This window comes from Pelecanus crispus, chromosome W (assembly GCF_030463565.1).
Source record: "Pelecanus crispus isolate bPelCri1 chromosome W, bPelCri1.pri, whole genome shotgun sequence".
In the NCBI taxonomy this organism is placed as follows: domain Eukaryota; kingdom Metazoa; phylum Chordata; class Aves; order Pelecaniformes; family Pelecanidae; genus Pelecanus; species Pelecanus crispus.
The window spans coordinates 6,459,530-6,482,890 of NC_134675.1; the positions used below are offsets into that span (position 1 = coordinate 6,459,530).

At 41.8% G+C, this 23,361-nt stretch overlaps 1 protein-coding gene across 1 annotated transcript; it reads right to left on the minus strand.

The window, feature by feature from the left end:
* Positions 1-2,607: 2,607 nt before the first annotated feature.
* LOC142596462 (5'-AMP-activated protein kinase catalytic subunit alpha-1-like) lies at positions 2,608-22,448 on the minus strand. Its single transcript, XM_075725573.1, has 9 exons — positions 22,331-22,448; positions 15,154-15,295; positions 11,219-11,312; positions 10,107-10,251; positions 8,222-8,309; positions 7,120-7,344; positions 5,361-5,847; positions 4,826-4,952; positions 2,608-2,852 (listed from the first exon to the last, which is right to left on the minus strand). The coding sequence occupies exons 1-9, from the start codon at positions 22,431-22,433 to the stop codon at positions 2,608-2,610; spliced, it is 1,656 nt and encodes a 551-aa protein (XP_075581688.1). The 5' UTR covers positions 22,434-22,448.
* Between the last annotated feature and the right edge of the window lie 913 nt (positions 22,449-23,361).

Below are 23,361 nucleotides of genomic sequence, written 5' to 3' on the forward strand. Positions count from 1 at the left end.
ACTCCAATTGGAGTAAGCTTGAGAATGTAGAGTAACATACTTGACCGATTTGTATATTTGCATAAGCTGCCTCTTTACAACCTTGGCAGATTTCTCAGTGAAGTTTTGTTTCACAAAACTACTGGCAGATACTGGTGCAATGCTTAAAAAAAAAAAAAGTCTGCAAGATTAGTAGGAACATCTGAAGAAAGCAGTTTCAATTGCAAGATCTACAGAGCATAGGAAAGTCACACAACAGACAACTGTTCTGGATTCAAATAGCTTGTCAGTTCCCCTTTCTCCCCCCCCCGTATCAAAAAAAACCCAACTCTGTTCCATCAGGAAACTTTTGGCCATCATAACTGATTTATCATACCAATAACATTTATTTAAAACTATGCATACAGTACAGTCCTGCCAGAAACTTACTTTAACTTTCAGATACCAAGACAAAGTAAAAACCATGGTTGTCTTAATGCACAAGAGGGCCAAAAAAAGTATATAAAGATTAAAAGCTATTTGCACCTTGATACCTTGCATTTGTGGTCAGCATTACAAATTTGCAAACCAGGAACAGATACCATTTGCAAATATTTAGTTTAACATATGCAAGAGACCCTTTCAGTGATCCTAAACCAGTTCCAGATGAGGAATCACTGCAATAAAAATCTGTGCATTTGTTATATTGTACAAGTGCAATATTTAACTTCAAAAGGGTAACAAAAATGAGTACACTGATTTATTCAGTACATCAGAACCAATTCTTACAAGGCTTTAAAAAAAAAAAAAACCACACACTTAAGTAAGATTTGCAGCTGGTCCCTCATGTTGACATCTCAGTCTCAGGAGTTTAAACCCAAAGCTTTATTTAAAAGAAATCTTCCACTTTGAGATACAGTAATACAACCTTGCATTACAGGGACCATGTGTGACACTTGAGGATAAAGAACCAAAATTGTAACTTGTACCTACATACTAGGCAGACCACACCATTGCCCAGTTCAGAACACAGTTACAGCAGCTCCAGAGCTTAAGCAGCTTTAAGTTTCTTCAAATTCTGTGCTGTGCATATTCATAACATGAATTTCTGAACTGAAGCCATCTGGCCTGGATTAGACTGTTCTTATAGCTGTAGCTAGCAGTTTTCAGCTAGTCATTGGCAAGAACCCCCATTCATTTTAAGAGTCCAGGTTTCACTGTTCATAGTAATGCCTTGATTTCCAATCTCTAAAGGGGAGAACAATCTTTGAAACAGAGTAGGTCATGAAGTTTATTTTGAAGAGAACGCTCATTCTTGAATGCAAAACTAAATGTTTTATGACATAGTTTAAGGATTACACCTATTAGTGCTAGATGAAAATGGAACTGTGGATAATTACATCCAGTTTACAAGAGATGAAATATTTTTGTGCAAGTGCTAGCTGTGATTTTAACATTTAAGGCTCAATTTTCTTCCCAAAACATTGCAAAAATCATAAATGCAGAAGGATTTATGTCATTGGTAATGACAATTTACCCTTGAAAACTTTTTGAAAATTAGCAGACAAGTTGTCATGATCAGTTTTAAATGTTCAACTGGACTATTAATGTCACAATTTAAACAGCAGAGTTCACTATAAAGATGGCTTGGGAAAACCTAAACATGTAGTTTCAACTGCAAAGTTAATTCTATATAATATATGCTAAGTTAACATACAATATAAACAGCTGTATCAAAGTATTAACATATTTTAAAAACTACATTTTAGATTCTGGAATAGCATGCAAGAGCCCTTAGGGCTGTGCTCTTAACGACATGCACACATTTATAAAGAACAGGATTCTCAGCCTGCAGTAGCAGTGGGGAGCTGCTGTGCTGCTATCACACTAAGGTATGAGCTAGCAAATCTGCACAGATCAGGAACCTACTGACAGTTCTCCTTCACAGAGCAACATTTTGTTTTGGCCCATGGGGTGCCAAGTCTTCTCAGCATTAAGTCTCTCACCACTGTTGTGGCCTCAATTGTTCTACTTACAGCCACAGAATTTCACCCTTACTGCATTACAGAGCACCTACATACATTTCCAACTGGTTGGATTTGCATGCATTTAATCAAATTTATCTGTTATTAAAAGTAGTACATTATAATGCATTAAACTATCATTTACTGTCAAATAAGGGGGAGGAAACACAGCAGTTTTAACACATTACTGTTAGATGTTGACAATTCTGATCAACTGAAGCACAATTGTAGATGGTAACCAACAAGTCATACTTAAGTCACTGAACTAGTAAGTGTACATTGTACAGCGCATCAGATGTATGCATTACCAATGAAAAAACCAAGAAGGTCCACGTAACTTAAATGTTATAAAGTCTAATGTGCAATCAATGTAAAGTGCTATGAACACTGCCCCAAGGGCATGTGACTTCCTGTACCTGTATTATGCTATTGGACAGCAATCAGAATTCACTCCAGCTTCAAAATATTATACATAACTGCCCATATTCATTCCAATCCCTCTGCAAATTGTATTCTGTGGCTAGTTTTTTCAGCACCTTAGTTAATTTAACTTGATTATAACTGGAAGCATCTGACTGATTTAGGCATGCTTATTGCTGTAAAATAAATAAGCCCATCTTCAGAATTATTGTGCAAGTATTTTAATAAGATTTGCACACATTTCAAAGAATTCTATTGTATGACTCCCTGGTCTTGGAGTTAAGTCAGCTTTAGAAAAGTCAAGCAAAGAGGTCACTGATGGAGTAATGGATATATCTGCAGATTTTCCTTGTGCATCAGCATCTGAATCTTTTTGACAGGATCTACAGTTGCTCACAGAACCTGATCTCCGTGGAGTTGCAATCCCAGATTTTGCTTCAGTAATTTCATCTGAGGGGCAAGTGGAGAGAGAAGGAAAATTAGTTATCAGTATCAAATCAGTCATAGGAACAACAAACATCTTCCCCTTCTCACACTTCTAATCATCTTTTTTAAATCTTGATTAATAAACAAACAGCTTTTGCAAACTGTATATAGTCGATACAAAATAAAAGCTTATACATATAGCAACACAGAATCAAATGTCCTTATGCAAATTATTCTTGTACTCTGAACTGTGCTCCAGGACTACCTGATCTAGTTTAGACCAGCACTCACCGAATTTTTCATGAACTAGTTTCAACAGCTAGCAGTTCAATTGATTTAGTTTACTTAACCTTATGATGCTATCCTGTTTCTGGTTTAAGTCAAATAACAGTTTGAACATTTTGTAGATACTTTTTGCTAGTATCTATTTTTATATTTGTTTTCTTTCTATTTGGTTGTTTATACTTTGCTATTTGTGAAAGGGCTAAACCTCTGACAATACCTGACTCAGTTTTAGTTATTTGCTGAAGCAGAGTAGATAAATAGGACAGATATTTTAAAGAATGTGACTCCTTGTCTGGCACAATTAAAACAGATCTTAAGCTTGTTAGGCTTACTGTGTAAAGCACTGATAACAGACTCAGGACACCTGTGCCAAGATGAGCACTCAAGGAACTGGTTTCATAACATTCCAAGGCCAAAGGACTGATGAGCTAATTCAATGACCATATATGGACAAAGGAGGCCCAAAGTTCAACCAGTGGACAAGTGAGGAGGACTATCGGAGACCACCGGAGGACCCCCGAAGACCACCAAAGAGGACGACTACAGCTGCGGATTGGACATTTGCATATGCTAATGAGTTCCAGGAAATCTCATGTTTATGTATATGAATCCTCGGAAATCCTGTTGTCCTGGTTTTGGCTGGGATAGAATTAATTTTCTTCCTAATAGCAGGCATAGTGCTGTGTTTTGGATTTAGTAGGAGAAGAATGCTGATAACACGCTGATGTTTTAGTTGTTGCTCAGTACTGCTTATGCTAGTCAAGGACTTTTCAGCTTCCCATGCTCTGCCAGGTGCGCAAGAAGCTGGGAGGGGGCACAGCCAGAATAGTTGATCCAAACTGCCCCAAGGGCTATTCCATACCATATGGCAACATGCTCACTATATAAACTGGGGGGAGTTGGCCGGGGGGCAGCAATCGCTGCTCGGGAACTGTCTGGGTATTAGTTGGCAGGTGGTGAGCAATTGCATTGTGCATCATTTGCTTTGTATATTATTATTACTATTATTATTATATTGTTGTTATTATTATTTTACTTTATTTTATTTCAATTCTTAAACTGTTCTTATCTCAACCCAGGAGTGTTTCTCACTCTTATTCCTCCAATTCTCTCCCCCATCCATCAGGGCAGGGGGAGTGAGCGAGCGGCTGTGTGGTGCTTGGTTGCTGGCTGGGGCTAAACCACAACAGTCCTTTTTGGCGCCCAACGTGGGGCCCGAAGGGTTTGAGATAATAACAGATTAACCAGAGTATATTAAGGAATCTGTTAACAGTTGCCAGTCACAATATTAGTTCATCGGATCTGCACCATGCTCCTGTTTTTGCTATACATGTTAAAGCTTGGTGGTGTTTTTTTCAGTCTGATGTGCTCTGCAGTGATAAGTGATGTTTTGCCTGGGAGATTTGTTATTAAAACACTGACCTTGAGCATTATCTGGTATTTGGGGTTTGTACTGAAGCCATTACTGTACTTTGGGTACCACCTCATGGAGAGAATTAGCAATTATACCTCTTCCTCCAAGACTTTTTTGTGGAGCAAATACAGAATGGTACCTTCACTACCTTCTTCTGTGATGTTTCTTCCTTCATTACAATAACTTTTCAGTATCTTGAACATCCTTGGGTAGAAAAACTTCTTCTGCTGTATTACCCCACACAAGGATGTCGATGACATCATTACAACTCCATTAACTTATGTCAGTCTTCACATACCATCAATGCTACGGAAGTCTAGCAAGTACGTCCTGCTGTCCACCTGATACAACTGTAGACTCATTTTGGAATATGCACTTGTCACTGGATTCTTCTTTCGAACACGCAGATAGTATGGATTTACAACCTAGTACAAAAGAGATTTGAGTTAGTAACTAGAACTGCTTGAGAAGCACTACATATTGTTTTTCTCGTTTCAACTCACTGGTACTATCAAGTGAGCTCTGACAGGTAAGCCTGAATTTTTTTTTTCCCCCAACAAAAAACCCCAAAACAAACAAACAAACAAACAATAATAAAAAAAACCCTCAACACATTCCCACAGCCCCAGTAGAAAGGTTAAACACCTTAGCAAGATTTTTCCTGTCAGCATAAATAGCCTCCTTCCTGCACAGCAAGCACAATCAGTCAGCACAGGCAGGAGAGATTATTTTCCAGCACAGGAGAACTTGGTTTCAGACTTCTAGGCTATGTAATTACACAGCTCAAACAAAAGTTTACTGTTGTCTGCTGTAAAGACCCTTTATTCTTTTACCTTCCATTCATAATCTAGTTGTTTAATTGCTCGACAAACTTCAGCCATGATATCATTGGGTCGACTCTGACTCCTTATTCCCAAGTGCCACTTGGCTCTTCTTACACCTTGGTGTTTTGACTTCTGTGGATTCAACTCATCAAGAGTATGGCGGGGAAGTGGTGCTTCAGCTACTAAGAATGGCACTCTTTCAGGATGAGGGCGAGACAGATTGTGATCATCAAGAAAAGAATCCGGTGGGCTTGTAGCCAAGTAGAAGTCTTTGGCCTCATTCATTATTCTTCTATTATCTATAATGAGGTGATAAGCAACCACTAAAGGGTCCTGATGATTTTGGCTGTATAGGCAACTTAGCACTTCCTCTTCAGTGCATTCAAACTTCTCACACACTTCTTTTAAGGCTTCAACATCAATCATGGTAGAACTATATGATGGGTCTTCAGGAAACAAGTATTTGGGAAGGTCCTGCTTAAACCATTCATGTTCCCTAGATTTAAAAATAAACAAAGTATGAGTATACATATATGTAAAGCAAGCCTTTTTAGTATTAAATTATTTAAAAAATAAAATTATTCTTAGTCTGTATAAAAAACCCACAGTTGTCAGTCCAAGTCCCCTTCTGTGCAGCACAACAGTACATAATGGAAAGTAATCACCTCCTCCCGAGAGTTTGTCCTTTAAATCGTGAGATGACATGCCTCATGGCTAACAGAACAAAATTGTTTAGGATTCAAAATCCATCCATGTTCTGTAGTCAAAGTTTTTCAACATCTTTTTCACATCACTTCTCTTCTGGACTTATTTAACATGACTTAGACAAGTGGATAGGAACTTAGCTTAAGTTTTAAAATGCTTAGTTCTCACAGTGCTTTGATTTCTGCAAGAAAATACTTCCCATTGTAATAAAGTAGCAAGGGATATGTGCACCACTTTCTTTTTTTTTTTCTACTGAAAGAACATGAACATTGCTGACTTCCAACCCTAAAAGGGGAAGCATTTTCACTAAGGTAGTATTTCAGAGCTCTCTCCTTAGAGCTTCTTACAAAGGAAACAGGAAAACTTAACTAAGCTACTGCACGAAGGACAGCTTTATCAGCTACTTTTTTTTATTTATTTTACCCACTGCACACTTGTCAAAGCAGTCACCCTCTCCAGAATCCTATCTTGGAATCTGTAGCCCATGATGGCTATCCATAGCTACAAGCTTTAACTTATCAGTATCCCATGTAGTAATTGTCACTCATACACAGGTTCATGCCAGGGTTTTGAAGCTAGAATAGAGAGTGCCATCTTACACATGGAATATTCAGCCTTAACAGATGATTTTTCAGAGTCTGCAGAAATATGAATAAAAGCAGTAGTTATCAGGTTAAAGAGTCATAACTTCCCCTCAGACATTTACAGTACAGAATAGCGGTTCTTAACAGCAAAGAATTTTTTTTCCCAGAGAAGCCAATACAGTGCAGTTTTTGCAAACCATTCTGCAGATAAACAGGTTTGCTTTAGCAGTCTTAAATCTAGAGTTTCTCAGAATTTCTATATGTAACATATATATTTGTTTTACTGTGACCTCCAATAGATACTTCATTGGCCACTGGAGTTTAGAGCCAGAGCTGAAGCCAAACAACCAGAAGTTGAATTTTTCACATCTCAGACTATAAAACAGGGACAAGGTATATGAATGATTTCTTTGTTCTGCATATTTTCACTTAGATTACCATTCCAGCATCCTGTGATCAGACATCGGTTAATGTTTTACCTAATGTTTCTGATTGTTGCTCTCTTCATTGGATCTACTTGCAGCATGTGTTTCAGAAGACTAATTACAGATGGATTCAGGTAATGAGGGGTATAAAAGATACCATCACATATCTTCTTAAAAAGGGTTGGCACGTGATCATCATCAAACGGAAGCGTTCCACATAACAAAGCATAGAGAATAACCCCACTGCTCCAAATATCTACTTCTGGACCTGCATATAATCTGGGAAAAAGTTATCTATTAGCAATTTGCGCTTAAATAGATTTTTTTTTTTCCTACTTTCTTACATTGTATCACATTAGAGTGTGTGAACTTGGAACAAATAATCTGCAATTACTATACCATTTCAGTACTATGCCTCCCTTGAACTCTAGTGTCCTTCCCCTTCAAATACGTAACAAAAGCTAGGGCACAAGTACTTAAGTTTTCCTCTCTACTGAATAAAAATAATCCACAGATACAATTTAAGACAATGGTAAACTGGAAGAAACTTTCACCTACTACCAAGAAAGCCCGTGTTATACATTGTTATCACTGTTTGAGTGGAATCTATGCAGTCATCTATCCTCCAAATCTTAGAGGCCGAGAAGTTTAAGACAAGTCCATATAGCAGAACTTGTCACATCTTCTATGCTACTGCCTGAATAAAACATACATTTGGCCTCCAATCAGCAAGAGATATTAGGGTGGGTAGCTGCAAGCAGCAGATTTGACAGAGTCAAAAAAAAAAAAGGGGGAAGTTACCTTAAGACTGAATATCTGTTCTGCAGCAGATATTTCACTGCTACTCAGCTTCACAGCAGACTTTGCCTGTATTTCTATCTGTACCTCTACTTCCAAAATCTGAGCTGTGAGACTTTTAAACCTATTCAGGCACACTGTACACACTGGATTTGGGACATTAGACATCACCTCCACCTTACAAAGCAAGTTCATCGAAGCCTTAAATACTTATGAAAAATTATCAAGGCAATTAAGAGTTCAGCCCACGGTTTCTCAGCATCAAGCTTGTCAATTACACTAGTTTTGTAGCCTTTAGAATTAAGCAGCAAAATGACTGAAGTACACGCACACACGCATCCAACAGAAAAGAAACTACCTTCCTGAAATTACTTCTGGTGCAGCATAGTTAGGGGAACCACAGCTTGTTCTTAAAAATTCTCCATCTGACATCATATTTGATAGACCTGAAAGTGTATAAGAGTAACTACTAAAGATTCAGGGAGCAAAATTATTTCACACTGCATATACCACCTAGAACAAATCACTAGTAATTCAAATTGGAAAGTTAACTAATTTATCTCAGTAAGGAAGCGACATTGTTTGGAATTATTGAAATTTTTATATGAGAATGCCACATGATCCTGCGTTTAGTTTACCAGAAATTTGAGTAATGTCAATCCAAGACAAAAACCAGTCCATTTTGGATTACACAGGCATAATAGAGAACAAAGTTGCTCTAAGGGATAGAGCAGCATAGCAAGATAGGATTTTAGTCATTAACAAGAAAGCGTCTTAAAAACCATATTTGCTTCTAAATGCCAAAGTGGAAGATGTGACCACAGAATTGCCCAAATTCTCTAAGAGGTTATATAGAATAAGGGAACTGAGGAGTGCACACAGCTTCGCCACAATTTAGACACCTACACTGCTTCAACTGGTTCCTGAATCACTGCAGTTTAGCATAGCTTGATTTTTAGATACTGTTAGTGATTAAAGCGTACTTTAGAACCATCTTCATTCACCAGCCCTCAGCATACCCTATGATCAGTAAAGAATTACTGTTTCTAGAATAGCTGTAGAAAATATCTTCTAGTTTCCTCAGTGGAGGCTGCATAATCAAGATTACTACAGGCCAGAGAATTCAGTCTCAGAAAAGGAATTATGCCCTTTTACCGGGGGGGAAGAATATGAAAGAACACGACTTGGCTAGCTTTCATACTCTAATATACAAAAGCTTTTATTAAGTTCTTATTAAATAAGCTTGTCACGATTAACCAAGTGCTACAGCTTTGCTGATACTTAAGTTACAGGAAGATATTTTATAAGTTACTGTACTTCATTTCTTCACCAGGTAAGCCATTTCACCCAAAGCATTTTCTATTTCTACACTTGAGAAATCACTATGAATCCCAGCACCCACATACTTGAAACACCATACTTTTAAGATATACTTAGAATACTCAGCATTACCTAGCATCTTTCAGAGACCTCCAAGCGCTTTACAAGGGCAGGTATTATATACTATGCCTACAAGAAATATATCATGATCATGTAGCAGTACAGATACCTTACTATGCTTATATGTTCAGATTTCCTGATTCAGATAGTTCCAAGAACTTGCTACCAGTCTTCTCAGCAGCCGTATTAAAAAGCCAGTATAAACAATTAAGCTTTCTGATTAGTTAGGCAACTATATAGCAAAAACCACAGGAGTTTGCAAAATTAACTGTTCTTATTTTACCTTTTATGCTTTAATTACATTTTTTTTCAATCACATCTTTAGAGTTTTTAAAGTGAATTTAGAGTAGTTTTGTAGGAGGAGTAGTGTATTTTACTAGAGCAATGCGGTTCTTAAATACGATGAACTGTCCTTGCACTGTACTTCTAAGAGCTAAGCATCTGCATTTTACAGATGGAGAAAAAGGCAATAAGAGAGTCAATTTTGAAGTGGCAAGGTGGGGAACTAAGTCTATTTAGTATTTCAGAGAAAATATTGTTAAGCAAGACCGAACAAGGCAGTTCACAATTTCACCCAGTCACAGAAAATACCCGACTTGAAGAGAAAGCTTTAGAGGAAAACAAATTCTACACATGTGCAAGAACACCATTTTGTTTTACATTCATACTCTTCAGGTTTTCTTGTATTATATCCCACCACCAGGATATTCAAGTATACACATTTTATTAATTATTTTCTACAGTAATTAACAGGATCTAAATAAAACCAGAAATGTGATCAGATATAAAATAGCAATGCTTACCAAAGTCAGCTATCTTGGCATTCATGTGTGCATCAAGCAGCACATTTTCAGGCTTCAGATCTCTATGTACTACCATATGCCTGTGACAGTAATCCACACCAGAAAGTATTTGCTGGAACAGACATCTACTTTCCTTCTCATCAAGCTAAGACAAACAAAGGTTTTAAACAATTTTGAGACAGTGGAAGATAACTTGGTTTTCCTCTATATGAATTAAAGGAAGTTTTCCCATGACCTAAAGTTATCATTCATAGTTTTGATACTTTATACAGAAGATGATCAGAACTTGTAGCAGAAAGCTTCATTGCTTACATCATTTTGTTTGTACCACAGCTCTAAAATGACTAAACCAAAACAATATCCACCAACTCAAGAGTCACTGAAATTTCTCAATCACACTTTTGAAATTGGTTAGGCAGATGTTATATACTCAGTAATTAGAGATATTAGCACCCAAACATTAACTTTGTCTAATTAGAATATCAATGAACTTTGATATTTAAGCACAGTGAAATATTTAAGTCAACAAAAGCTGCTGACACTCAGTACAGAAGTGATACATTTTAGATGCTACTTATGCTCCTATTAGCAGCTAGACCCAAACAGCAGACTTAGCTGGGCATTTCCTATAAACACACCCTAATCCATGTCAAAGTTTGCTCAGTCTAACAACTAACTAAAAGTATCCTGGCTATCTAGATGGTTTGTCAAAAGTGACTTTAGGACTTTCACAGAAACCATCCTATTAGTAGAAGAGGGTAATAAGGGCACAACAGTAGCTTTCCAATAATAGGTTATACTGAAGAAATAGTCTTCAGCTACTCCAACTGGATACATGTCCATCCAGTTTGTACACAGTAATTGTAAATTAACACATCAGTATCATTTATTCTCCAGTAGAGTGGAAAAATGCTACAAAGTCATACATAAAGATCTGAAATGTGTTAACATAACCATTTTTACTTTCAAAACAAGATGTAGTCATAAAGTATATTTTAATTGCTAACCGCAAAATTAATGCTGAATACATAAAAAACAAACCTCAACAGGAATGTTGCAAAAGCAATAACAGAATGCAAGTCATTGATTTGTAGAGCTGGACTACTTCTTACCCTTCCATTTTTACAGATATAATCAAACAGTTCTCCTCCTGAAACATATTCCATCACCATGAAAATATCAGTTGGTGTACTGATGACCTGGTACCTGAGAAGAGAAGGTATCCGTTAGTCAGATACTCAGTAAAAGAAGCTAGTTACATTTAGTTAAAACCAAAGTTGTGCAGAGTCTCATATAAATTTTTTTAAAGTATACTTTTATCAGCCAATTTACAGCTACTGGAATGATAATATTTTTCAGAAGCTGTTTCCTCTCCTTTCACTATGTAATGCCATCATTGCCAAGACTAGCAGGGAACTTTTATTTCCCACCAGAAAGATCAGTCTTCATACTTTCAGAGGACTATTCTTAGTCTTCTATGAAGCCATTTACAGTGCTGCCTCACAGACATCTTAGTGCAGTGAGGAAGGAATTAAAAAAGACTTTGCTAGTGTCTCAAAAGCATAGACCTTTCAATCTTAACAGGCAAAAAAACCCTGCCTTGTCATAAACAAAAAGAAAATGTACTTCAAGACTTGAAAAACTATTCATGATGATTAAGAGCAATTATCTTTTACAGAGACACCTAAATTTGTCATTAGCGTTTAAGAGTATTGACACCCTGGTTACTATATTTATCGTTATACTTTAAGTTTGAAAAAAGCTTTGAGGTTTTGAAATAACTAGTTTATGGCCAAACTCCCCACTTAAGAGACTGATGTTTTCTACATATCCTTACCTAAAAGTTGTTTAATTTTTCCCCCCTTACAGCAGTCAGAAGTGATCAATTTTCAATGTAACAAGAAAACGCACACTGATAAGCCTTCAGTCAAAATTCAGATACTATATTGAGAATACAGGAGGTAGCAATTGGATGAAAACAAATGTTTCAAGGTACTACACTTAGACATACAAGTATCCCAATTGTAAAAAAATAATTGAATTCACACATACACTACAGAACTGAAATGTTCTTAAAAATGCTAATTCTAAGACAAGGGGGAAAACCAGACACACTTCAGCTTGCTGGGACAAGTTATTCTTGAACTGCATAGACAGCAATGAGTTCAGATTATCCAGGTGAATGTATGTGTGCACATATATATATACGTGTGTGTATCTATTTTAACAGCTTAGTATTATAGTGTAATATTCCAATAACCTGAATACTACTCAGAGGCAGTTATCAGCATGAGATCTTCAAAGTTAACTTTACCTAACATCTTATAGTCCAAGATGTTTTACCTTTACTAATTTTCTCCCAAATACCTTGGTTGAAAGTATGTCATGTACTTAAACATGAACATTCTGAAGCCATGGCTAAGACACTCTACAGAAACAGTATTTTAATCCTTTTAATCCAAAAGTTACAGTGCAACCTCATTTCTAACAGCATTATTGTTAATGACCTTTCCCATAGTTGTGAAATCAATGAGCTCCATGCTTCAGGCAAACATGAGCAACAGTTTAGTTTAGACCTTCACAGTGATTTTCCATCCACTGGATAGTGAGATAGTGAACAATGCTGGGAGATAAACCTCTCGGCATCACTGAAAAGAATGAGCCATTCTGCTCCTCATGTTTTCAGCCTCTTGGAAGACTCAGCCTTTCTAGTTATGGAAAGGAGGTTGTGGAATAGTGACATACCTATAATATAAATAAGGTTATCAAACCACACAGCATAGATGACCAGAATGCACAAAGATGCAATTTTATATAGGAAAACAAAAAGCATTCTATTGCTAGAGGACAAAAAAAAACCACAAGAGAAGATGCTCCAAAGGTTTTTATTTAAAGCATGGTATATAAATAAAATCTTATTGAGGCAGGCTTGCAACTGTATATACTGCTAAATCATTGTATGAAATTTTTAAATAAAGCACAGCAATGTTCCAAATTAGACATTGTCTAATTTGGAACATTCAGCTGAAGGAACCCATTTACCTTTATCCCAAATATCTTAAGCTGCCATCCAGCAATTCCCCAATCCAACTAATAGCATGACCAGCACGATCCTAAGTTACCAGCAAGTCTACCTACACAACAGTATCAATTATAGCTCAAATGCTATTTACACACAGGCTAATAACCCTTCTGCTTTGGAAATGCAGGCTGACCAACTGAAAAGTTGGAAAAACTGATGGATCCCCATCATCTCCTACATCTTGTCCCTCCTCTCCACATGCAGGAGAAAAAATTCTCCCCATAATTCCCCAAAAAAGAAATTGTCACCTGAAACATGTTAAGCTGACCTAAAAGTTTAGCAGCACCAGAAATACACATTCCTGTTTATCCTGGTTTCGGCTGGGATAGAGTTAATTTTCTTCCTAGTAGCAGGCATAGTGCTGTGTTTTGGATTTAGTAGGAGAAGAATGTTGATAACACACTGATGTTTTTAGTTGTTGCTAAGTACTGCTTATGCCAGTCAAGGACTTTTTCAGCTTCCCATGCTCTGCCAGGCGCACAAGAAACTGGGAGGGGGCACAGCCAGAATAGTTGATCCAAACTGACCAAAGGGCTATTCCATACCATATGACATCATGCTCAGTATATAAACTGGGGGGGGGGGGTGGCCAGGGAGCAGCGATCGCTGCTCGGGAACTGTCTGAGTATCGGTCGGCGGGTGGTGAGCAATTGCATTGTGCATCACTTGCTTTGTATACTATTATTATTATTATCATTATTATACTGTTACTGTTAGCATTACTATCTTACTTTATTTCAATTATTAAACTGTTCTTATCTCAACCCAGGAGTGTTTCTCACTCTTACTCCTCCAATTCTCTCCCCCATCCCATCGGCAAGCGGCTGCGTGGTGCTTAGTTGCTGGCTGGGGCTAAACCACGACACTGTTCCACCCGTATATCTCAGTTGGTACACTGACACTTCCTGTTTTGTTTTGGCTACAGGTGTGTGCTTTGGACTCGTTCATGAATTCTAACTGGCAGCACTAGCAGTTCTGCAGCCAGACAAATCAGCTCAATAGTCTTCTGAAAACTGACCCACTGAAGAAGTTAGAGTGATGATCTGATGCAATCTGGTTTAGCTCCAGTATAAGTGCTGTTGCCAAATGAAAGGAGTGTATAGGGATGGCATCTGTCAGTGGCAGCATGGTTTTAAGAAAAGACTCTACCAATTAAAAAAAAAAAAAAAAAAAACCACCACTAAACTCCAACACCACAATTAACAGTGAGTCACCCACACTCTAGATGTGCCCTGCTAGACATGCAGGTTCACTTTATAGGAAAATTAAAAGTCAACAGCATTTATAACTTATTTCCTCAGACCAGATTAAGGGGTCTACTCTGGGACATATTTAATTGTACTCCAAACTCTACTGATGAACTATTGATCAAACAGATGTAAATAGGCATGCTGTAAATATCACATTTATTTAGACAAGTGGTAGCAGCTATATCAAAGAACTCCAAAATATCAGATCACATTTAACAGAATGCATATCTTTCATTCAGAAAAACTTTGCAGAGCGCCATCTACATAGGGAAAACATAGGTCACTGACCAACGCATCCCTAAAAAATATTTTGAGAAGACACAATAAACTTTCTATAGAAATTCCCTTTACAATCTTGTTCTTAACTCAGTTTCTAAGCAGAAAAAAGATCAAATATAACCAGAAAACAGAATACAGTAGCAGCAGCTAAAAAACTGAGATGGATGTTACTACAAGTATCCATCATGCCACTACCTTTTATATACCTGCCCAAAGAATTTGTAAGTAAAGATTGAATGGAAGCTCTCTAACCTGCAGAGAAGATCAGTTTTGTGAAAATGCATTACATGGTATACTGAAAATGGTTGCATACTTGGAAACTAGTTACTTTCCTAACAATATATTGCTAATAGTACTGCCCTTTAAAAATGTTTCAGATCAGTGAGAGCAAGAGATTACTGCTTAAACAGATTTGATTATAGCAAGCAAAACTTACAGCTTAATTATATGAGGATGTCTGAAGAGTTTGAGGTTCTGAATTTCCCTGCGGATTTTTCCTACAACATCAAGGCTGCGAATCTTCTGGCGATTCAGGATCTTCACTGCAACTTTATGCCCAGTTAACTCATGTTTACCAACTGCAAGGAACAAGGAAGCATTTAGTCATGAGTTCTTAATTGCTCTGTAAAGACATTAATTGGACCATTTCAACTATAGCCAAGAAATACCACAGTTAAGATGTTAGCCTTCCACATAACCCCATTATCTTTGGGGAGGTTGAAAACCAGATGGCACAACATTTCTTCTGCCCTACCCTAACTCCTACCACAATTCTATCATTAGAAGAAGAATTGGATATGTAGAAACAAACCTTAAAACTAACCCTCAGAAGTCTTGCAGCATGACTACATTTTTGCACTACTGCAAACAAAGAAAACATTTTGCATCCCCAAAATACTGCCATACTTTATAATCAGGGTGAACATTTTCTTCTCCTGTACAAGTCACTCCAAGCTTTTGGCTCACTTGGTAACTGTCCTGGTTTCAGCTGGGATAGAGTTAATTTTCTTCCCAGTAGCTGGCATAGTGCTGTATTTTGGATTTAGCATGAGAAGAACGCTGATAACACACTGATAGTTTAGTTGTTGCTAAGTACTGCTTATGCTAGTCAAGGACTTTTCAGCTTCCCATGCTCTGCCAGGTACACAAGAAGCTGGGAGGGGGCACAGCCAGAATAGTTGATCCAAAATGACCAAAGGGCTATTCCATACCATGTGACATCATGGGCAGTATAGAAACTGAGGGGAGTTGGCCGGGGAGCAGTAATCGCTGCTCGGGAACTGTCCGGGTATCGGTCGTCGGGTGGTGAGCAATTGCATTGTGCATCACTTGCTTTGTATAGTATTATTACTGTTGTTATTATTATATTGTTATTGTCATTACTATTTTACTTCATTTCAATTATTAAACTGTTCTTATCTCAAGCCAGGAGTTTTCTCACTCTTACTCCTCCGATTCTCTCCCCCATCCCACCGGGGCAGGGGGAGTGAGCGAACAGCTGCGTGGTGCTTAGTTGCTGGCTGGGGCTAAACCACACAGTCCTTTTTGGCGCCCAACGTGGGGAACAAAAGGTTTGAGATAAAAACAGATTAACCAGAGTGTATTAAGGAATCTGTTAACAGTTGCCTGTCACAATATTAGTTCATCTGATCTGCACCATGTGCTTTTTTTTGCAGCACGCGTTAAAGCTTGTTGTTAGTTTGTGTAGTGTGCTATGCTCTGCAGTGATTAATGATGTTTTACTTGGGAGGTTCCTTATTAAAACACTGACCTTGAGCATTCTTTGGTATTTGGGTTTCATGCACAAGTCATTACTGTACTTCGGGTACCACCTGATGGAGAGAGTTAGCAATTATACCTCTTCCTCTGAGAGGTTTGCTGTGGAGGAAATACAGAATGGCACCTTTGCTACCTTCTTCTATGATGTTTCCTCCTTCATTACAACAACTTTTCAGTATCTTGAACACCCCTGGGCAGTTAAGATACTTCTATTGATACTTCTTGGGAATATTGTTTCAGTTTTGACAAAGGTTAGTAAGCAATTTAAGAATATCATCCAGAGATCTGCCCCAAGGCTGGAGAGTTATGAGTGGCAGGGTGTGTGGGATAGTATGGGCAAGTACCTAGGGCAGCGGGCACCTCCAGTGTTTTGGAACTTCACCCCTGAACAAGTGCAGAATCCTGAAGAACTAGTAAAGTATTTGGAAAAAGTATGTTGTCACCCTGGCAACTCCAGAGACACACAAATCACTGCAACATGCTGGGGGCTGGCCCATGCCTATCGAGCCGTGGTCAACACTATTCAGTACACTCAAGGGAAAGAGAAGGTCTCTGGATCTGATGACAAAATGACAGGCACTGCGGCCACTCCAAACCCCAGTGACAGGCACCATGTCTGAAGCAGAGAACCAACCCGCGCCAGTATCAGTTGCCCCTATACAGAAGAAAAAATACACAACAAAATCAGCTTGTTTACTAAGGGATGAAGATGAACCAGGGCCATCACGAGAACCAGAGGAGGAAGAACCCATAAATGAGATGGTGACCACCCGATCCCTATCCCTGAGTGAGCTGCGAGATACGCAAAAAGATTTCAGTCATCGTCCAGGCGAGCACATGATCACCTGGCTGCTCCAATGCTGGGATAACGGGGCCAGTAGCCTGGATTTAGAGGGTAAGGAAGCCAAGCAGCTGGGATCCCTTTCCAGGGAAGGGGGCATTGACAAAGCAATTGGAAAAGGGGCACAAGCCCTCAGCCTCTGGAGGCGACTTCTGTCAAGCGTGAAGGAAAGGTATCCCTCCAAGGAGGGTGTTATATACCGCCCAGGCAAATGGACCACCATAGAGAAGGGTATCCAGTACCCGAGGGAATTAGGCGTGCTGGAGGTGATTTATAGTGACCTGAATGATGAGCAGTTACCCAGAGATCCAGATGAAGTCAGGTGCACACGACCCATGTGGTGGAAGGTGGTACAGAGTGCACCAGCATCGTATGCCAACTCGTTGGCAATACTGGCCTGGAAAGATGACAAGGCACCAACGGTGGATGACATGGCTAGACTACTCTGGGAATACAAAGAAAGTATCTCTTCCTCTCTACGGGCCTGTGTCTCAGCTGTGGAAAAACTCTCTGAAAAACTGTCCTGGGAGTTCCAGCAACTCAAAGACGATATGTCCGACTCGCCACGTGTACAGACCAGTATCTCTACCATTAGGAGTAAGGGTCCCTCTACTCAAGAGAGAGGATACAGTAAATACATGCCACGGGCCACAAAAGGCAGTTCTAGCAGGAAAACTGCAGCTTACACATTGCTGACCGAGAAAAGTGGCCAGTCCTTTATCTCTATACTGACTCATGGATGGTGGCAAATGCCCTGTGGGGGTGGCTGCAGCAATGGAAGCAGAGCAACTGGCAGCGCAGAGGCAAACCCATCTGGGCTGCCACATTGTGGCAAGATATTGCTGCCCGGGTAGAGAACCTGGTTGTAAAAGTGTGTCACGTCGATGCTCATGTACCCAAGAGTCGGGCCACTGAAGAACATCAAAACAACCAGCAGGTGGATCAGGCTGCTAAGATTGAAGTGGCTCAGGTGGGTCTGGACTGGCAACATAAGGGTGAATTATTTATAGCTCAGTGGGCCCATGACGCCTCAGGCCATCAAGGAAGGGATGCAACATATAAATGGGCTCGTGATCGAGGGGTGGACTTAACTATGGACAGTATTGCACAGGTTATTCATGAGTGTGAAATATGTGCTGCCATCAAGAAAGCCAAGCGGTTCAAGCCTCTCTGGTATGGAGGACAATAGCTGAAATATAAATATGGGGAGGCCTGGCAGACTGATTATATCACACTCCCACAAACCCGCCAAGGCAAGCGCTATGTGCTCACCATGGTGGAAGCAACCACCAGATGGCTGGAAACATATCCCGTGCCCCATGCCACCGCCCGGAACACCATCCTGGGCCTTGAAAAGCAAGTCCTGTGGAGACATGGCACCCCAGAAAGAATTGAGTAAGACAACGGGACTCATTTCCAAAACAACCTCATAGACACCTGGGCCAAAGAGCATGGCATTGAGTGGGTGTATCACATCCCTTACCATGCACCAGCCTCCGGGAAAATGGAACGATACAATGGACTCTTAAAGCCTCCCCTGAGAGCAATGGGTGGTGGGACATTCAAACATTGGGATACGCATTTAGCAAAACCCACCTGGTTAGTCAACACCAGGGGATCTGCCAATCGAGCTGGCCCTGCCCAATCAAAACTTCTACGTACTGTAGAAGGGGATAAAGTCCCTGTAGTGCACATAAAAATTATGCTGGGGAAGACAGTCTGGGTTACTTCCCCCTCTGGCAAAGGCAAACCCATTTGTGGGACTGCTTTTGCTCAAGGACCTGGGTGCACTTGGTGGGTGATGCGGAAGGATGGGGAAGCCCGATGTGTACCTCAAGGGAATTTGATTTTGGGTGAAAATAGCCAATGAACTGAACTGTATGATGTTAATTGCTATATAATACTGTATGTCATCTCTTTTATGATTGCTGTATGCCACATCAATGGTATAATAGTAGGAATTGCCCAGATTAATGAAGAATGAACTTTGATGAAACCGAGTGAAGTGCAGCAGTGTTGGGACCAGAACTGGCTTCAGCATGCAACAGTCCAACACTGCACACCATCTCTCCTGCCCTGAAGGACTGTTATCACAGATGGAAACCAAAGTCATGGACTAAATGGACATTTTAGAGGGATGGTCCATAGATAAAGGCAATGATATCTGTATGTATATATCAAGACAGGGAAAGTGGTGGTGATTAATTAGAATGCATTGGAAAGGGGAGGGCCTGGGCATGACACAGACAGTATAGAATAAGGGGTGCATACTGTCCTGTTTTCAGCTGGGATAGAGTTAACTTTCTTTCTAGTAGCAGGCATAGTGCTGTGTTTTGGATTTAGGATGACAATAATGCTGATAACACACTGTTGTTTTAGTTGTTGCCAAGTACTGCTTATACTAGTCAAGGACTTTTCAGCTTCCCATGCTCTGCCAGGTGCACAAGAAGCTGGGAGGGGGCACAGCCAGAACAGTTGACCCAAACTGCCCAAAGGGCTATTCCGTACCATATGATGTCATGCTCCATATATAAGCTGTGGGGAGTTGGCTGGGGGGTGGCAATCACTGCTTGTGAACTGTCTGGGTATCGGTCGGCAGGTGGCGAGCAACTGCATTGTGCATCACTTGCTTTGTAAATTATTATCATTACTATTTTATTTCAATTATTAAACTGTTCTTATCTCAACCCAGGAGTGTTTCTCACTCTTACTCCTCCAATTCTCTCCCCCATCCCACCGCGGTAGGGGGAGTGAGGGAGCAGCTGTGTGGTGCTTTGTTACTGGCTGGTGTTAAACCACAACAGCAGTGCACTGGAGAGGGAAAAAACCAACCAACCAACCAAACCCACACGACCACTTTGAGTCCCCCCCTCAGCCATGTAGTCCCTCCATGAGCAAAGAGAATCTGATGCCTGTCTTCTGAAACTGTTCTGAAACTTCTGAAAATGAAGAGTTTTTCACCTGTGGTGAACAGCATCAAGGGATAGTTTAATTTCTATTTTATTTCTACTAGGCTACACGTTTGCTGCATGGTATCTGCACTCCTACTAGGAAAAGTTGTTTAAGTGTGAGCTGAAGAAAAACTTAGATAACTGCTGGTCAATTGTTTTTAGTGCAAAGTCTTTGCATATCTGTCAGCTGTGTTGCCAGTTAATGCAGTAATCTCAGGCCCAGTGAGTTTGCAGATAACACCAAGTTGGGCGGGAGTGTTCATCTGCTCGAGGGTAGGATGGCCCTGCAGAGGGACCTGGACAGGCTGGACTGATGGGCCGAGGCCAATTGGATGAGGTTCAACAAGGCCAAGTGCCGGGTCCTGCACTTGGGTCAGAACAACCCCATGCAACGCTACAGGCTTGGGGAGGAGTGGCTGGAAAGCTGCCTGGCTGAAAAGGACCTGGGGGTGCTGGTCAACAGCTGGCTGAACATGAGCCAGCAGTGTGCCCAGGTGGCCAAGAAGGCAAACCGCATCCTGGCTTGTGTCAGGAATAGTGTGGCCAGCAGGAGCAGGGAGGTGATTGTGCCCCTGTACTCGGCACTGGTGAGGCTGCACCTGGAATACTGTGTCCAGTTTTGGGCCCCTCAATACAAGAAAGACATTGAGGTGCTGGAGCGTGTTCAGAGAAGGGCAACAAAGCTGGTGAAGGGTCTGGAGCACAGGCCTTATGAGGAGCGGCTGAGGGCACTGGGGTTGTTTAGCCTGGAGAAGAGGAGGCTGAGGGGAGACCTTATTGCTCTCTACAACTCCCTGAAGGGAGGTTGTAGTGAGGTGGGTGTTGGTCTCTTCTCCCAAGTAGTTAGCGATAGGACGAGAGGAAGTGGGCTCAAGCTGCACCAGGGGAGGTTTAGATTGGATATTAGGAGAAATTTCTTCACGGAAAGTGTAGTCAAGCATTGGAACAGGCTGCCCAGAGAGGTGGTGGAGTCACCATCCCTGGAAGTGTTCAAAAAACAGGTAGATGTGGCACTCTGGGACATGGTTTAGTCTAGTCTACCCTTGATTGGTTTAGTGTGGACTTGGTAGTGTAGGTTAATGGTTGGACTGGATGATCTTAAAGGTCTTTTCCAACCTATTCGATTCTAGGATTCTATGTTTATTTTTCTCCCTGTAGAGGGAGAAAGCTTCCCTTCCTTATAAGGGCATCAAGTATTAGTAGTTGTGCTAAATAAAACGTACAGACAGCTCAAGAATTACGAATACCTACTTTCATTACATATCCAGTGATGTTTTAAATAAATGCAGCATAATTAGCTTCCAGGAATTATTTCCATAAATACAGAAAATAAAGCTTTTGCTCCTTCAGCGATTACTTCCCGCTGCATAACTGCAAGTCCCACCCCCCAAGAAGTTAGCTAATACAACTCCTCTTTCCTTAAAGACGTTCACAGCATACCAGGCACTATTTCCACAACAACACACTCGATCGGCGGCATTCAGACCGTAGCCCCAGGCCCCCACTCTGCAGCCACCGCGGCTAGGGCCGAGGCTCCAGCTAACGGCCCGTGAAACGCCTTCTCGCGACTGCTCCAACGACACGTCAGCCCTGCAGTCACTCCCCCGGCCTCTCTCCCGCCACCCCCGTCGGCCCGCGGTGCTAGCGCCTCCACAGCCCGGTGACTCACCCGGCCCGGCGGATAACGGCCGGGCAGCGCCCAGCAGCTGAGATTTCCCAGCGTCGTCCCCGGTGAAGCTCAGACACCCCCCCCCCCCCCCCCCAACACTCTGAGCGGGAAACAGAGCGGGGCAAAGCTCAGGCTAAGGGCGGCGGCCCGGCCCCAACACGCCCCCCCAGCCCCGGTCAGGCGTCGACGACCGCCTAGCCCCAGCCCTAGGGGACCAACCGCCGTAAGGCGACCGCAGACGGCCGCATCCCTCAGCCGGCAACGGAGACTCCGCTGCTCAGCCTGACACACCCGCCCGGCACGCTACCCCCCCACCCCGACTAGGCCACGCCGCTCCGCGAGGCAGGCGGCGGCCTGACTACCCGCCACTCACCCTTAACTTTGCCGAAGGTGCCAACACCAAGCGTGTCACCCAAGATGTAGTGCCCAATCTTCACCCACCCATGCTCGTGCTTCTGTTTATCCGCCGCAGCCATCTTGAGCCAAGGACCGAGTCTGCGCGCTAGCGGGGGAGGAGCAACCACACAGCACCCGCCCGCACCGAAACCCGGAAGTGAACCCCGCACTTATCGCCTTCATCCTTCCCCAGGGACAAACCATTGCTGTTCGGGGGGGAAGGGCTGGGTCGATTCAGCGGCGCCCTGAGGGGCGCGGCTCCTGCAGGTGTGCCCTGCCGGTGGGGCGAGGCGGCGGAATGGGAGAAACAGCCCCCGAAGGCTGCAGGGTGGAGTGAGGTGGCAGGGGCGTTTTTACACCATCACCTCCCCCGAGGAGCACTGGGGACTCACACGGATTTCGGGACCGGGGGGGAAGGCGGGTGCAGGACGCTTCTCAGTGGCGGTGACGGTTCCCCTCAGCGCCGGCGCGGTGCGAGGGGCTGGCCTGGGCCCACCGGTGTCGGAAGCGGCACCGCCTCGAAGCTGAAGCTCCCCCGCGTTGCCGGCTGGTACCGCTATCGCCTGCGGGTCCTGTGCCCACAGATAGTGAGAAGCTAGGGCTAAGTGCTCCCCACAGCACGGGTTGTCCCTCTTGATGCCAAAGTGAGGAGATGCGTCGAACATACGCATACTTTTAATTGAGAAATCGTGCTATCACGAGATCGCTAGGCTGTCTGCATTGCCACAGCCGCGGGGTGCCATGCAATGTGCTGCTTCATGCTGCAAGGCCTAACTGTGGAGAGCATGCAGCAGCTTTCGCTGGGGCAGCAGCTGAACGCCCACATGCAGGCAGGGTTTCAGGTGCTAATAATGCACTGTGTTGCGTATCACAATTTAAAGGTCCATTCAAGATGCAGTTGTTGCTGATATGCTTGGCTCTGCCAGCAATGCTGAGAGGGCTGATGGCCAGCAAACCCATTTTGCCATGCCACATGAGGAGTGGCATCCAGGCACAGGGAGCATACCG